Raw genomic sequence first — 16,739 nt, forward strand, 5'->3', positions numbered from 1 at the left:
ACAAGACATACACACACACACACACACACTGACATCAAAACCTTTTATGAAGGTCAGCATGCACGCAGGCTGTCACACTGTTTTCTGGGTCAAATTCTAGTGCGTGTGTGTGTGTTTGTGTGTGTGTGTGTGTGTGTATATGTGTGTTTGTGTGTGTGTACCATCAGCATCACCTAGTGTGTGTGTGTGTGTGTGTGTGTGTGTGTGTGTGTTTAGAGAAATTATGGACATAATTTTGTGTAACAGATATATTTTCCCATTTCTATCGTGTTAATTTAACTTTATTACTGAATGCATGTTAGTTTGGCTGAGCAGCAAAGCTCCGTTAACGTTAACACTAAGAAATAAAATAGGTCCAAACAGACTTTCACTTTGGTTTTTATTTCTTCACGTTGTATTTGTCGTACGTGGTGATTTTCTTCGGTCACTTCCGACATAAAATTGGCACTTTTTTGGTGTTGATGAGCGTAATGTTTACGTTACTTTCACGTGTGTTATGTTGTGTGTATCTATATACACTGTCGAGTACGTTACTGTGGGTTAGGCATGTGACCACAAGGGGATGCTGATGGTACACACACACACACACACACACACACATACACACACGGACACACAAAGACATACACACACAAAGACATATATACACACACAGACACACAATCACAGACACACACACACAAACACACCAACACACAAAGACATACACACACAAATACATATATACACACACACACAAAGACATATACACACACAGACACACACACAAAGACATACACACACACAAAGACATATATACACACACACACACACACACAAAGACATATATACACACACAGACAGACACACACACACACACACACACACATACACACCGACACACAAAGACAAACACACACACACACAAGACATACACACACACAAAGACATATATACTGTACACACACACAAAGACATATATACACACACAGACACAATCTTACACAGACACACACACACAATCACAGACACACACACACACAATCACAGGCACAGACACCAACACACACAGACACACACACACACACACAATCACAGACACACACACACACACACAATCACAGACACACACAACACACACAAAGAGAAATACACACAGACACAAACACACACACAATCACAGACACATACACACACATATACAGAGACAATCAAAGACACACACACAACACACACACAGACAAAAACACACACACACACACACACACACACACACAGACACACACACACACACACACACACAAACACACAAACACACAGAACACAGACACACACACACACACACAATCACAGACACACAAAGACACACACACACACACACACACACAGAACACACACACACACACACACACACACACACACACACACACGTTAACACTTAGAAATAAAATAGGTCCAAACAGACTTTCACTTTCACTTTTATTGTTTCACGTTGTATTTGTCGTACGTGGTGATTTTCTTCGGTCACTTCCGACATAAATTGGCACTTTTTTGGTGATGATGAGCGTAATGTTTACGATACTTTCACGTGTGTTTTAGGATTTGTTAAAGTTAACATTTCCGGGACATAATCTGTAACAAAACAAACATCTTTTTAACTCTTAAAAATAAAAAAAAATTTCGTGACAAGTCAACATTTTTGGAAATTTGAGGTTACAGCAGCGAACTGTCAATGTGACAAATATAAACGTGGGACACAAACAACTGAACAGACCTGACAAAGACATACAAACCTCTCTATGTGTAAAATATACCAATATACACCTTATATACACTGTCCAGTACGTTACTCTCCAGTACCATACTGTCCAGTACCCTACTGTCCAGTACCCGTACGTTACTGTCCAGTACGTTACTGTCCAGTACGTTACTGTCCAGTACGTTACTGTCCAGTACGTTACTGTCCAGTACGGTCCAGTACGTTACTGTCCAGTACGCTACTGTCCAGTTCGTTACTGTCCAGTACGTTACTGTCCAGTACGTTACTGTCCAGTACGTTACTGTCCAGTTTGTTACTGTCCAGTTTGTTACTGTCCAGTACGTCCAGTGCGTTGCTGTCCAGTGCGTTCCACTGTCCAGCACGTTACTGTCCAGCTACTGTCCAGTTACCGTCCAGTACCCGTTACTGTCCAGTACACGCTACTGTCCAGTTTGTTACTGTCCAGTTTGTTACCGTCCAGTACGTTACTGTCCAGTGCGCTACTCCAGTCCAGTTCGTTACTGTCCAGTGCGTTTACTGTCCAGTGCGTTACGTCCAGTACCGTCCAGTTTGTTACTGTCCAGTGCACGCTTACTGTCCAGTACGTTACTGTCCAGTACGCTACTGTCCAGTTACTGTCCAGTACGCCACCGTCCAGTCGCCATGTCCAGTACGCTACTGTCCAGTTCGTTACTGTCCAGTACGTTACTGTCCAGTTTGTTACTGTCCAGTTTGTTACTGTCCAGTACGTTACTGTCCAGTACGCTACTGTCCAGTTCGTTACTGTCCAGTACGTTACTGTCCAGTTACTGTCCAGTACGCTACTGTCCAGTACGCTACTGTCCAGTTCGTTACTGTCCAGTACGTTACTGTCCAGTTTGTTACTGTCCAGTACGTTACTGTCCAGTACGTCCAGTTTGTTACTGTCCAGTTCGTTACTGTCCAGTACGCTACTGTCCAGTTCGTTACTGTCCAGTACGTTACTGTCCAGTTTGTTACTGTCCAGTTTGTTACTGTCCAGTACGTTACTGTCCAGCTGTCCCAGCACGCTACTGTCCAGTTCGTTACTGTCCAGTTGTCTGTCCAGTTCAGTCCAGTTACGCGTCCAGTTTGTTACTGTCCAGTTTGTTACGTCCACTGTCCAGTTCGCCACTGTCCAGTTCGCCACTGTCCAGTTCGCCACTACGTCCAGCACGTTACTGTCCAGCACGCCACTGTCCAGTACGCTACTGTCCAGTTCGTTACTGTCCAGTACGCTACTGTCCAGTTCGTTACTGTCCAGTTACTGTTACTGTCCAGTTGTTACTGTCCAGTTTGCGTTACTGTCCAGTTTGTTACTGTCCAGCACGCTACTGTCCAGTTTGTTACTGTCCAGTTCGTTACTGTCCAGTTCGTTACTGTCCAGTTGCGTTACTGTCCAGTGCGCCACTGTCCAGTACGTCCCAGCACGCCACTGTCCAGTTCGTTACTGTCCAGTACGTTACTGTCCAGTACCCTACTGTCCAGTACCCTACTGTCCAGTTTGTTACTGTCCAGTTCGTTACTGTCCAGTACGCTACTGTCCAGTACGTTACTGTCCAGTACGTTACTGTCCAGTACGTTACTGTCCAGTACCCTAGTTACTGTCCAGTACGCTACTGTCCAGTACGTTACTGTCCAGTACGTTACTGTCCAGTACCCTACTGTCCAGTACGCTACTGTCCAGTTCATTACTGTCCAGTACGCTACTGTCCAGTACGTTACTGTCCTGTACCCGTACGTTACTGTCCAGTACGTTACTGTCCTGTACCCGTACGTTACTGTCCAGTACGCTACTGTCCAGTACCCTACTGTCCAGTACCCTACTGTCCAGTACGTTACTGTCCAGTTCGTTACTCTCCAGTACTTTACTTGGGGCTCTCCGAAGGGTCTCGGCCAGTCGTCACATTAATTCAGAGAGTTTTACACGTAATTTACAGTTTGGACTTCCAGAAAAAGACTGAAAATATTAGCAATTTGAGTCAGACATTTGGTTTGGTGTGTGTGTCTGTGTGTCTGTGTGTCTCTGTGTGTGTGTGTTGGCTGTGTGTGTCTGAGTGTGTGAGTGTGTGAGTGTGTGAGTGTGTGAGTGTGTCTGTGTGTGTGTATGTGGCTGTGTCTGAGTGTGTGTGTCTGTCAGTGTGTGTGTCTGTCTGTCTGTTTATGTGTGTGAGTGTGTCTGTGTGTGTGTATGTGGCTGTGTCTGAGTGTGTGTGTCTGTCAGTGTGTGTGTCTGTCTGTCTGTATATGTGTGTGTGTGTGTGTGTTTGTGGTCATCTAAGCCCATCTCCCACTGGAGCTGAAGTTTCTGCTCATGCTGTAGACGGCGGGGGAGCTCTGATGTTTCCCCCAGGCTCCGAACGGGACCACGATGATGGTGGAGTTGTCCTCCGAGCCGTACTGCAGCGCCTTTAAAACACACACACACACACACACACACACACACACACACACACACACAAACACTATTTGTGGTTAAACTTATTAAAGTTATTATTAAAGAGCCACCAAGCTCCTCTCCTATGGAACCTGCTCACAGTTTGGGTCCGAGTGTGTGTGTGTGTGTGTGTGTGTGTGTGTGTGTGTGTGTGTGTGTGTGTGTGTGTGTGTGTGTGTGCGTGTGTGTGTGTGTGTGTGTGTGTGTCTGTCTGTGTCTGAGTGTGGGTGTCTGTGTGTGTGTGTGTGTGTGTGTGTGTCTGATTGTGTTTCTGTGTGTGTGTGTGTGTGTGTGTGTCTGAGTGTGTGTGTGTGTGTGTGTTGGGGAACAATGAGGACAGCCCGCCCCGGTTAACAGCCGCACTGGAAGCAGGGGGCCCCGCCCCTCCCCGCGGGGAGAGAGGGCGCAGCGAGGGTTTTTGGAGGTAAAGTCACATCAAATCCGCCTCGGCTGTTCACACAGAAAAATCAGATCTGGGTCTGATTCAGGACCACATGTGGAAGTGGAAGAAGAAAATCTGATCTGGGCTAGATTTGAGTGTTCACACTACTTCTGAAGATTTGGGCCACTTTGGCCTGCAGTCTGAACGTAGCCTAATAGTCTGGAAAACACGGTACGTTTATTGAGCGTGGAATAGGTTTTTTGTTTGCTGAAACAAAATAATTTTTTTTGCCAGTTTTAATTCCTGTTCAAAATGTAATGTAATGAGCTTGCAAAATATAGTTCTTTGAGCTCAAAACATACAGTTGCTTGCTCAGGAATATGGGACATATATATATATAACGTCATATTTACGTCCCATTAGTCTCGCGTTGCCAGACCTTCCTCCACAGAGCTGCGGAGGAGGGTCTGCTTAGTCCACACAGCATTCTGGGATGGGAGAAAAACCTGCTCTGGCTTATTCTGTCTATTAAAGTGAAGTTTTTTCCTGCCGCTGCCGCACCAAAATGCTTGCTCTTGAGGGTATAGTTGGCTCTCTGTAAGTTATAGAGTGTGGTCTAGACCTACTCTATAACTTACCCCCCCACCCCCACCACCTTGCCTCTCCCAAGGGGGGGTAAGCTTCGCTTCAGAACTCGAACCTCCTACGGTGCTATTTTGGTTCTACCAATCCATCACCTCCCGTTAGCATCCCATTGACTTCCATTCATTCTGACGTCACTTTGACAGAGAATAACTTTACATCTGAAGTGTTTAAAGACTCTATTTGTCCGTTGTTTATTTCTAAAGAAACACGACAATGTATCAAAGGCTCCATCACCTTGTAGCTCACGTTATGGCTCCGTAGCAGACGTTTTTGTAAAAAATAGGCTAACGATTGTGTCATAACCACGAGACTTACTGTCACACAGTAGAGGAATTACCGTATAGTACAGGAGAAGCTCACAGGCAGTTTCGACTTACATGAGCTGTTTAGGTTTAATTACTAATGTTAACTAGCATGTTAGTGATCAATAATTAGCCTGTGTCTATGTTATCTCCTTACATATACCTACACTCTCCGTCTCTGTAAGATTGGGAATGATTGAGATTTCTCTTGGCACAGCTACCAGAAGACTTACAACTTTCAGACACGTTGCTCACGTCACATCTACGTCTACAAGCTCAGTTGGGGGCTGCTCAGTAACGCTCAGCCAGCACCGGGAAAGAGACTTCTGATATCCTTCACTGGATGTCAACGGGATCTGTTGGTCCAGTTTATATATACTGTCTATGGGCTCTATCGACTTCTTACGATAAATCGTGAATCAGCTGTTGATGCAAATTTTCTAATTCTGTCAAAATTAACGCCTCGTTTGGATGAAAACTCGACTCGTAACTCTTGGTACCTGCTGAGCGATGACGTCGGCAGCCTCGGTGGGGTCTTGGCACTGGTTGATGACATCACAGATCTCCTGGTCGCTGAGCAGGAAGTTGATGCCGTCGGTGGTCAGAGCCAGGAAGGTGTCGCTGGCGTGCTGGACCTGCAAGAAACGTCGCAGACGTGATCTTTTAAATCAGACTTTCACTTTGGTTTTTATTTCTTCACGTTGTATTTGTCGTACGTGGTGATTTTCTTCGGTCATTTCCGACGTAAAATTGGCACTTTTTTGGTGTTGATGAGCGTAATGTTTACGTTACTTTCACGTGTGTTATGTTGTGTGTATCTATATACACTGTCGAGTACGGACACAGACACACACACACACACACACACACACACGTACATATATACATACACACAGACACACAAAGACACAAAGATATACACACACACACACACACACAATCACACAAAGACACACACACAAAGACATACACACACACACAATCACACACACACACACACACACACACACACACACATATACACACACACAAACAAAGACACACACACACACAAAATCACACACACACAATCATACACCCACCCACACACACACACAAAGATACACAAAGACATATATATATATACACACACACACAAAGACACACACACACACATACACACAATAACACAAAGACACACACACAAGACAGACACACACACACACACACACACAATAACACAAACACACACACACACACACACACACACAAACACACACACACACACAATAACACAGACACACACACAGACACACAAATGCATACACACAATAAGACAGAGACACACACACACACACACACACACACACACACACACAATAACACAGAGACACACACACACACACACACACACACACACACACTCACACACACACACAATAACACAGACACACACACACACACACACACACACACACACACACACACACACACACACACACACAATAACACAGAGACACACACACACACACACACACACACACACACACACACAATAACACAGACACACACACACACACACACACAATAACACAGACACACACACACACAAAGATACACAAAGACATATATATATATACACACACACACAAAGACACACACACACACATACACACAATAACACAAAGACACACACACAAAGACACACACACACACACACACAATAACACAAAGACACACACACACACACACACAAGACACACACACACAATAACACAGACACACACACAGACACACAAATGCATACACACAATAAGACAGAGACACACACACACACACACACACACACACACACACAACAACACAGACACACACACACACACACACACTCACACACACAATAACACAGACACACACACACACACACACACACACACACACACACAATAACACAGAGACACACACACACACACACACACACACACACACACACACACACACACACACACACACACACACACACACACACACACACAATAACACAGACACACACACACACACACACACACACACACACACACACAATAACACAGAGACACACACACACACATATGATCTTTCAAGCTCCAACCTATCGGTGGATAGGAAGGTTGGTTTTAACACGAAGCGACAGTAGCGTTTGGACTCACGGTGACTCGCCGCGTGTCCGGCTCGGCGATGACGCCGCTGCTTCTCAGGTGGAAGTCTCCGATGCTGCGACTCATGGCGAGCCGCCCGTTAACGCGCGCCTCGCCGACGCTGTTCCACGTCACGAAGCCGCCAAACATCTGGATCCTGAACACAAACACACAAAAAACATCTCCTCACTATCTGCTAGCTGCCTGTCCCCTGAACACACTGTAAAAAACATCTCCTCACTATCTGCTAGCTGTCTGTCCCCTGAACACACTGTAAAAAACATCTCACTATCTGCTAGCTGTCTGTCCCCTGAACACACTGTAAAAAACATCTCCTCACTATCTGCTAACTGCCTGTCCCCTGAACACACTGTAAAAAACATCTCACTATCTGCTAGCTGTCTGTCCCCTGAACACACTGTAAAAAACATCTCACTATCTGCTAACTGCCTGTCCCCTGAACACACTGTAAAAAACATCTCACTATCTGCTAGCTGTCTGTCCCCTGAACACACTGTAAAAAAATGCGGTCTCTGTAAACAACCGAGGCTCCACAAACGGCAACAAAAACAAGGGGACAGACAGGTAGCGCATAGTGAGGAGATGTTTGCTGTATGTGACGAAAAATGTTGTAGACTAAAAGATGCGTCACATCACTTAGAGCAGCTTTAAGGACATTTACTCAAGAACACATTCAGGGCCCTATTTTGCACCTGGTGCAGCCAGGGGCGGATCTACCGGGGTGGCATAGGGTGGCAAATGCCACCCTAACAGAAAGCCTCGCCAGCCTTGCTGCCACCCCAGTTGGCACCAACGAATTAAAAGTTATCTCCAATGTCCGACTGAAGTCAGTCAAAAACTTTGACTGTTTGCTTCCCCTCTCACACATCTGCCACTCATCACCTGTGTCTCACCTAGGGCTGTCCTCGACTAAAGAACTCCTTAGTCGACTAACACTTACAGGATTTTGTCGACTAATCGATTAGTTGATTTAATTGACAGAGCTGTGAGCTTTGAGAGGTGGTTAAGACTAGAAAAGCACAATATAAATGTAGTTAATTAACCATCTGTAAAACTGAGTTTCTCCACAATTAATCCTGCAAAAGCACCACTTTAAATCTTGTGTTTACCATAAATGTGCTCAGAAGTTTCTTGGAAATGAGTAATTAAGCATGAATAAGCATAAAAAATGACTAATCGACTAAAGAAATCTTAGTCGACTAAGACCAAAACGACCGATTAGTCGACTAATCGACTAAGAGGTGGCAGCCCTAGTCTTACCTTAATGCCTTTTCTTTGATAATGCCCCTTACCTCACCTCACAGGACATTGATTGCATGAGATTAAGTTTGTCTGTATGAGTTTGTAAATGGCAGATTGTGCCCTTTTTGTAGTGTGTACATACAGGGGCGTAGCACCAGACCCTGGGCCCTATGCACAGGCAGTCCTTATGGGCCCCCAATGTTCCTCAAATGTTTTAAATTAGGCTATTATAACGGTGTGTTATATGCAAACAGCATTGCTGGTGTAGTTTATTTATTTAGCCTTTAGCTCAGATTACATGTATAACCAAATTATCATTTGAAAGTGTATGTTCTGCTCTTTATATGGGTTGTCTCAGTTTGTTTTTAGCACTAACAGTCACGGAGATATTCAAGCAGTTTAGCTCCATGGATTTGGTTTTCTAGTTTGTGCTCACCTTTCTTTGAAAAGAAGTCAGTTACCAATTGTTTCCCCTACTTTCGTTTTCTCTCCTTCACCTCCTGTCTTTCCTTTCTTTTTGGTAGCATGATTTGGCTTTCTTTGAGAAAGACATTTCTACAGCAGAAGTTTGCGCTCCACCAGACGCTCAACTAAACTAGCTAACGTAAACAAAATGCGTGCAGATGGACTAAACCATTTGGCGCATTATGAAGGGGGTGGTTGAGACCTTAGTCTTTTTTTGTATACAAAATGTAGTCAGTCAATCGACCAAGTTATTCAGCAAATACACTAACTTTACATTTCATCTGACATGCATTATGAAATTGAATTAGGAAATGAAAATATCCAGTTGAAATAAAATATATTACAGACTTTTCAAGGGTCCTTTCTCCCCTCGGGCCCTGGTAATCAGTATCGGTTTTACCCCCAGTCCGACGCCCCTGTGTACATGCTATTTCTCATCAAACTGTGATAACTGTGATTAAATTCAGTATACAGTACAGGCCAAAAGTTTGGACACACCTTCTCATTCAATGTGCTTCTTTATTTTCATGACTATTTACATTGTAGATTCTCACTGAAGGCATCAAAACTATGAATGAACACATATGGAATTATGTACTTAACAAAAAAGTGTGAAATAACTGAAAACATGTCTTATATTTTAGATTCCTCAAAGTAGCCACCCTTTGCTTTTTTTGATAACTCTGCAAACCCTTGGTGTTCTCTCAATGAGCTTCATGAGGTAGTCACCTGAAATGGTTTTCACCTCACAGGTGTGTTTTTTCAGGGTTAATTAGTGGAATTTTTTCCCTTATTAATAAAAAAAGCGGCGTTTAAATAGCAAACTTCTCAACACATAACTCCTTTATGTGTTGAGAAAATCCTACTCCTTCTTAAAGGGTAACTACCGTTTTTGTGTCTTAGCGACTGATGGGAACAACAATCTTTGACGTTGGTCAAGTATTGAGCGAGATCGCTGCAGTCGGCAGCAGCAAAACAAGCTACGATGTGAGTTAATAGGGCAAAGGTCCGTTTTGTATTTACCTTCACAAAAATTATTGTTTTGCCGCTGACAGACTCAGATTATTATTCTAAGTGTCTGATATCATTATGGAGAGGATCCCTACAGAGATAGACCTTTATAACCTCTTTGAGACCTTTCTGTTTAAACCAGAAACAGCTCGGAAGTCGCTAGCTCTAAACCCACCAGACTCCATTTAAAAAAACAGTACATTTAGCGTGTAAAGAGCCAACATATTTTCACATGTAAATCGGTAAACTATGTGTTCATTTCCACCAAAACTAGAGTTGTGATGGTTGGTTAAAGTGGAAAGACGAACCAAAACGGCTTTTCACAGTTTTATTTAGTTTCTGTCGACTTTGAATGTGTGTAAGTGAAAGTGTATTTTACGATGCTAAAATGACTGATTATTTACATGGAGTCTGGTGGGTTTAGCGAACGAAATTTCGCGGATGTTTTTATGTTTAAAAAAAGGATCCTACTCTTTAACAGAAAAGTCGACCTCCTTAGAAATCCTTTCCATAATGTTGTCAGACACTTAGAATATTAATCTGAGCCCGTCAGCGACAAAAAACAGCAGTTAACTTACATTGTAGCTCGTTTCTCCGCTGCTGACTGCAGCGATCTCTCTTAATACTGGACCCATGTCAGAGATTGTTGTTCCCATCAGTCACTCAGACACAAAAACAGGTAAATAGGGTCCAGGCTGGAAAAAAAACAACAACTAGAAAATGCATCGCTGAAAAGTACATTTACATACTATTAATTAAGTAAAGTTTTCAATGTTGAATGTATTTACACACTGCTTTCACTTCAGTAAAATATCTGAATACTTCTACACAGTCTTGTTATTGTACTGCCATTTCCTAGTTAAGGACTTTGACTCTGCGTGTGTGTTTGTGTTCGGGTGAGTTAAACTTAGCCTCGTTCTGCTGTTATGTAACACTCATGGCTTTAAGCCGAAGGGAAACCCAAACCTGTCGACCTCAAGTCCCAAATACTGTCGAGTCTATCTCGTTACAACCTGAAGCTCCACTGACTTCATCTGCACCGTTCACTCTGGACTTTTTATTTCGAAATGCTCTGCTCAGTCTGTCAATAAAAGAAGTTAAAGGTTAAATAATAACTTTATTCTTGTGATTTTCTTTCATTTTATAATATGTTAATTTAACCCTCCTTCTTTCAAAACGTTTCTATGTCAGAAATTTGGGTTTCTTTCAACCAAATTTTAAAACAAAATAACGTGGATGGTTCCCTACAACGCTCTTCACAAGTTAAATAAATGATCAGTTCACTACTGTCATTGAATTTTGGGCGTTTATATTAAATTTTATAGCATGTAAAGAAAATTGTATTAAAAAAAAACCTTGAAAAATGTAGGAAGAAAATGTGAAAAAAAGCACAGAAAAAAGTGACAAAAATTAGCAGCCGCAACCAGCCAATGGCGGGTACTTTTTTTTTTAAAGTGACGGGTGACTTGTATACCAGCCACAGTGGCGTCTTCAGGCGGTGTTTAGCGCCAGAAAAAGTCGTGGTGCCGCTGAAAAATAGCGTGTTTTAGTCATGCAAAAGAGTAACTCATCTGATTGGTTATCAGCGCTAGTCCGTGACACATGTAGCTAGGCTGAGGTACAGACAAAAGGAAATTTATCGGCTAAAAAAATGTGGCAACATATCCTCGGTGTTAAAGCGCCCATATTATAATAATAATAAATTATTCTATTTAGAGGTTATATCAGAATAGGTTTACATGGTTTAATTTTCAAAAACACCATATTTTTGTTGTACTGCAAACTGCTGCAGCTCCTCTTTTCACCCTGTGTGTTCAGCTCTCTGTTTTAGCTACAGAGTGAGACTTCTTTTCTTCTGTACTATCTTTGATTGCACTCGCACATGCTCAGTAGCTCAGATCGTAGATCATGTCAGCTAGCTCCATAGACAGTAAAAGAAAGGCTGTTTCTCCGACTTCAGTCAGTTCCAAGGCAGGATTAGCTGGGAGACTTCTTCTAAACCAGGGCACACGTGGAAGTAGTTCTTTTGTAGATTATGGTGAACTTGTGTGTGTTGTAGCAGTGCTTTGCCATTGAGAACGAGGTAACATGCTAGCGCTAGCATGCTAGCGCTAGCATGTTTGCGGTTAGCCAGCTCGTTTCGGCTAGTGACGTAGAAAGCCGTGCCGATTTTGAACAGCTCACTAGGAGACTGAAGGCAGGACACATTCAGAAACCGTACCTCACTCAAAACACCACGGATGGATGTTTTCAAAGTTTGTATGCGTGTGGAAGCACCAGAGACACAAAATAACACCCCAAATCACCAGAAAAAGTGTTTTCTTTCATAATATGGGCACTTCAAAGGGGGCCCACCGCAGAGTCAGCAGTAGCTATGAGTGTACAAACTGTTGAAGTAAAGAAAAAGAGAAGGTACTTTATGAACAAGTGGCGCCTTGATGACGAAGGGAAAACGAGGGAATGGTAAAAAGGTAAACAACAGCAGAACTGGCAGCAGCATTGACGTCAATGCTTCGATTTGATTGGATGTGCTACTTGGTGGGATCGAGCCTATCATTCACCATAAAAGAACTCATCTTAACCCGGTAAGTTTACAGGAGAGACTTGCAGTCACTCTGAGAGTCCTGGCATACGGTTGCTCTCGAGCTCGTACAGGCCTCCTGTTTCCGCTTCGTCGCTGGAAAAAAAAAATACAGTGGTGCACGTTTTTCCGAGTGCAAACGTTACCATTCACGTCACTTCCTGTGGGAATCAGAGGTGGGAAACTCGGGCTGGATTTTGCTAACCGAGTTCCCCAGTTGGTGACGCGTTGTTGACAGCTGACGTTTGATGGAGGCGACTTTGGTTCACTGAACATATTTCAATGACAATAAACTGTTTATTGTGGACAAACTCCTCTGCTAAGAAACATGCACAGACATAAAATGTTTAAAATTATCCATAAATAGGCCTATGACAACGTAAAACAACGTAATGACACGGGCGGTCCCTGTTATTCCCAGGTGGCATGAACGCACCATATGTGTCTGTCCTTGTCTTGTGTGTGTATTTTGTTAATTCTGTCATGAAATTATAGTGTAGGTTTAAGATGTTATGTGTATGTATTATTATTATTGCATTGTCGCATTTACAAGTGAGTTGTAAGGACCTCAGGAAGAATAGCACCCTGCAATTAAGGAGTTTAACGGCAAAAGATTATATTTAAGCATGATTCTTTATATATTTTATTGTTTTATTTCTTTTTAAGTTTTTTCTCACAATACTGAAAGGGAGTTTATCTCATTCCCACGTTGATTTTGATTCTGCTGAACTAGGTAGCCACTGAGTCTGGAGACGAATGCGAACGGCTTTAGTTTGAACCGATAAAGGGAAAAGGTCGCAGTAAACCATCTCTCTCTGTAGATTTAGTCCTCCTTTGCCAGTTAAGATGTACGGGGCATGTGACCTCAGGGTGAAAGTAGGGCACAGGGTGATAGAACGAAGTGGCTCCAAGATGTCTATTGACCTTTTTCAACGCAGACATGTTGACTTGTCATAGTAGGAAAAGCACAGCTGAAATTGATAACTTTAACGATTGCTTGATTCCATCAAGTGTCCAAGTTTCTTTTATATAGACCTTAGTGGTCCCCTAATACTGTATCTGAAGTCTCTTTTATATAGACCTTAGTGGTCCCCTAATACTGTATCTGAAGTCTCTTTTATATAGACCTTAGTGGTCCCCTAATACTGTATCTGAAGTCTCTTTTATATAGACCTTAGTGGTCTCCTAATACTGTATCTGAAGTCTCTTTTATATAGGCCTTAGTGGTCCCCTAATACTGTATCTGAAGTCTCTTTTATATAGACCTTAGTGGTCCCCTAATACTGTATCTGAAGTCTCTTTTATATAGGCCTTAGTGGTCCCCTAATACTGTATCTGAAGTCTCTTTATATAGACCTTAGTGGTCTCCTAATACTGTATCTGAAGTCTCTTTTATATAGGCCTTAGTGGTCCCCCTACTGTATCTGAAGTCTCTTTTATATAGACCTTAGTGGTCCCCTAATACTGTATCTGAAGTCTCTTTTATATAGACCTTAGTGGTCCCCTAATACTGTATCTGAAGTCTTTTGTATAGACCTTTGTGGTCCCCTAATACTGTATCTGAAGTCTCTCTGTATCTGAAGTCTCTTTTATATAGACCTTAGTGGTCCCCTAATACTGTATCTGAAGTCTTTTATATATAGACCTTAGTGGTCCCCTAATACTGTATCTGAAGTCTCTTTTATATAGACCTTAGTGGTCCCCTAATACTGTATCTGAAGTCTCTTTTATATAGACCTGTATCTGAAGTCTCTTTTATATAGACCTTAGTGGTCCCCTAATACTGTATCTGAAGTGGTCTCCCTTTTATATAGGCCTTAGTGGTCCCCTAATACTGTATCTGAAGTCTCTTTTATATAGACCTTAGTGGTCCCCTAATACTGTATCTGAAGTCTCTTTTATATAGGCCTTAGTGGTCCCCTAATACTGTATCTGAAGTCTCTTTTATATAGACCTTAGTGGTCCCCTAATACTGTATCTGAAGTCTCTCTGTATCTGAAGTCTCTTTTATATAGACCTTAGTGGTCCCCTAATACTGTATCTGAAGTCTCTTTTATAAAGGCCTTAGTGGTCCCCTAATACTGTATCTGAAGTCTTTTATATAGACCTTAGTGGTCCCCTAATACTGTATCTGAAGTCTCTTTTATATAGACCTTAGTGGTCCCCTAATACTGTATCTGAAGTCTCTTTTATATAGACCTTAGTGGTCCCCTAATACTGTATCTGAAGTCTCTTTTATATAGGCCTTAGTGGTCCCCTAATACTGTATCTGAAGTCTCTTTTATATAGACCTTAGTGGTCCCCTAATACTGTATCTGAAGTCTCTTTTATATAGACCTTAGTGGTCCCCTAATACTGTATCTGAAGTCTCTTTTATATAGACCTTAGTGGTCCCCTAATACTGTATCTGAAGTCTCTTTTATATAGACCTTAGTGGTCCCCTAATACTGTATCTGAAGTCTCTTTTATATAGACCTTAGTGGTCCCCTAATACTGTATCTGAAGTCTCTTTTATATAGACCTTAGTGGTCCCCTAATACTGTATCTGAAGTCTCTTTTATATAGACCTTAGTGGTCTCCTAATACTGTATCTGAAGTCTCTTTTATATAGACCTTAGTGGTCTCCTAATACTGTATCTGAAGTCTCTTTTATATAGACCTTAGTGGTCCCCTAATACTGTATCTGAAGTCTCTTTTATATAGACCTTAGTGGTCCCCTAATACTGTATCTGAAGTCTCTTGCCATTTCTGTGTCTCCAGCTATTGAGGAGAGAGGGGGGGGCAAGGTGGAGGGTGGGGGTGTGGCCTTGACCAACTGCCACTTTGCTCGTTTGAAAGCCATGATGTCTCTCTCTCATGGGTTGGCCAAATTCTCTGGGCGGGCAAAGCAGAGAAAGGGAGGTAACCTTGCTCCTTATGACCTCATAAGGAGAAGATTCCCTGATTGGTCCATCTGAGCTTTCATTTTCTCAAAGGCAGAGCAGGATACCCAGGGCTCGGTTTACACCTATCACCATTTCTAGCCACTGGGGGACCATAGGCAGGCTGGGGGAACTCATATTAATGTTAAAAAACCTCATAAAGTTACATTTTCATGCCATGGGACCTTTAATAAAATATGTATTAATAATAAAAAATAATGCATTGAAGCAATCCAAAATATGCTACTGCACTTCCTTTTATAAATTTTAATTCCGGAAAAAAGTGGCTGGTTATAAACAATATAAGTGACTGCTAAACAATATAAGTGGCTGGTAAACAATATAAGTGACTGATAAACAATATAAGTGGCTGGTAAACAATATAAGTGACTGATAAACAATATAAGTGGCTGGTAAACAATATAAGTGGCTGGTAAACAATATAAGTGGCTGGTAAACAATATAAGTGACTGATAAACAATATAAGTGGCTGGTAAACAATATAAGTGACTGATAAACAATATAAGTGACTGGTAAACAATATAAGTGACTGGTAAACAATATAAGTGGCTGGTAAACAATATAAGTGACTGGTAAACAATATAAGTGACTGGTAAACAATATAAGTGACTGGTAAACAATATAAGTGACTGGTAAACAATATAAGTGACTGGTAAACAATATAAGTGACTGCTAAACAATATAAGTGGCTGGTAAACAATATAAGTGACTGGTAAACAATATAAGTGGCTGGTAAACAATATAAGTGACTGGTAAACAATATAAGTGACTGGTAAACAATATAAGTGACTGGTAAACA

The 16,739-nt window shown here is 42.1% G+C and overlaps 1 protein-coding gene across 1 annotated transcript in view; it reads right to left on the reverse strand.

Moving 5' to 3' along the window:
* Positions 1-3,958: 3,958 nt before the first annotated feature.
* Positions 3,959-16,739, reverse strand: part of ppm1ka (protein phosphatase, Mg2+/Mn2+ dependent 1Ka) — a 26,547-nt gene continuing 13,766 nt past the window's right edge. Inside the window, exons 7-9 of the mRNA XM_028564266.1 lie at positions 7,691-7,835; positions 6,023-6,157; positions 3,959-4,165 (exon numbers count right to left, since the gene is read on the reverse strand). Of these exons, the coding sequence (XP_028420067.1) occupies positions 4,034-4,165; positions 6,023-6,157; positions 7,691-7,835 (412 nt within the window). The 3' untranslated portion in view covers positions 3,959-4,033. The remainder of the gene's footprint in view (positions 4,166-6,022; positions 6,158-7,690; positions 7,836-16,739) is intronic.

This window comes from Perca flavescens, chromosome 19 (assembly GCF_004354835.1).
Source record: "Perca flavescens isolate YP-PL-M2 chromosome 19, PFLA_1.0, whole genome shotgun sequence".
In the NCBI taxonomy this organism is placed as follows: Eukaryota; Metazoa; Chordata; class Actinopteri; order Perciformes; family Percidae; genus Perca; species Perca flavescens.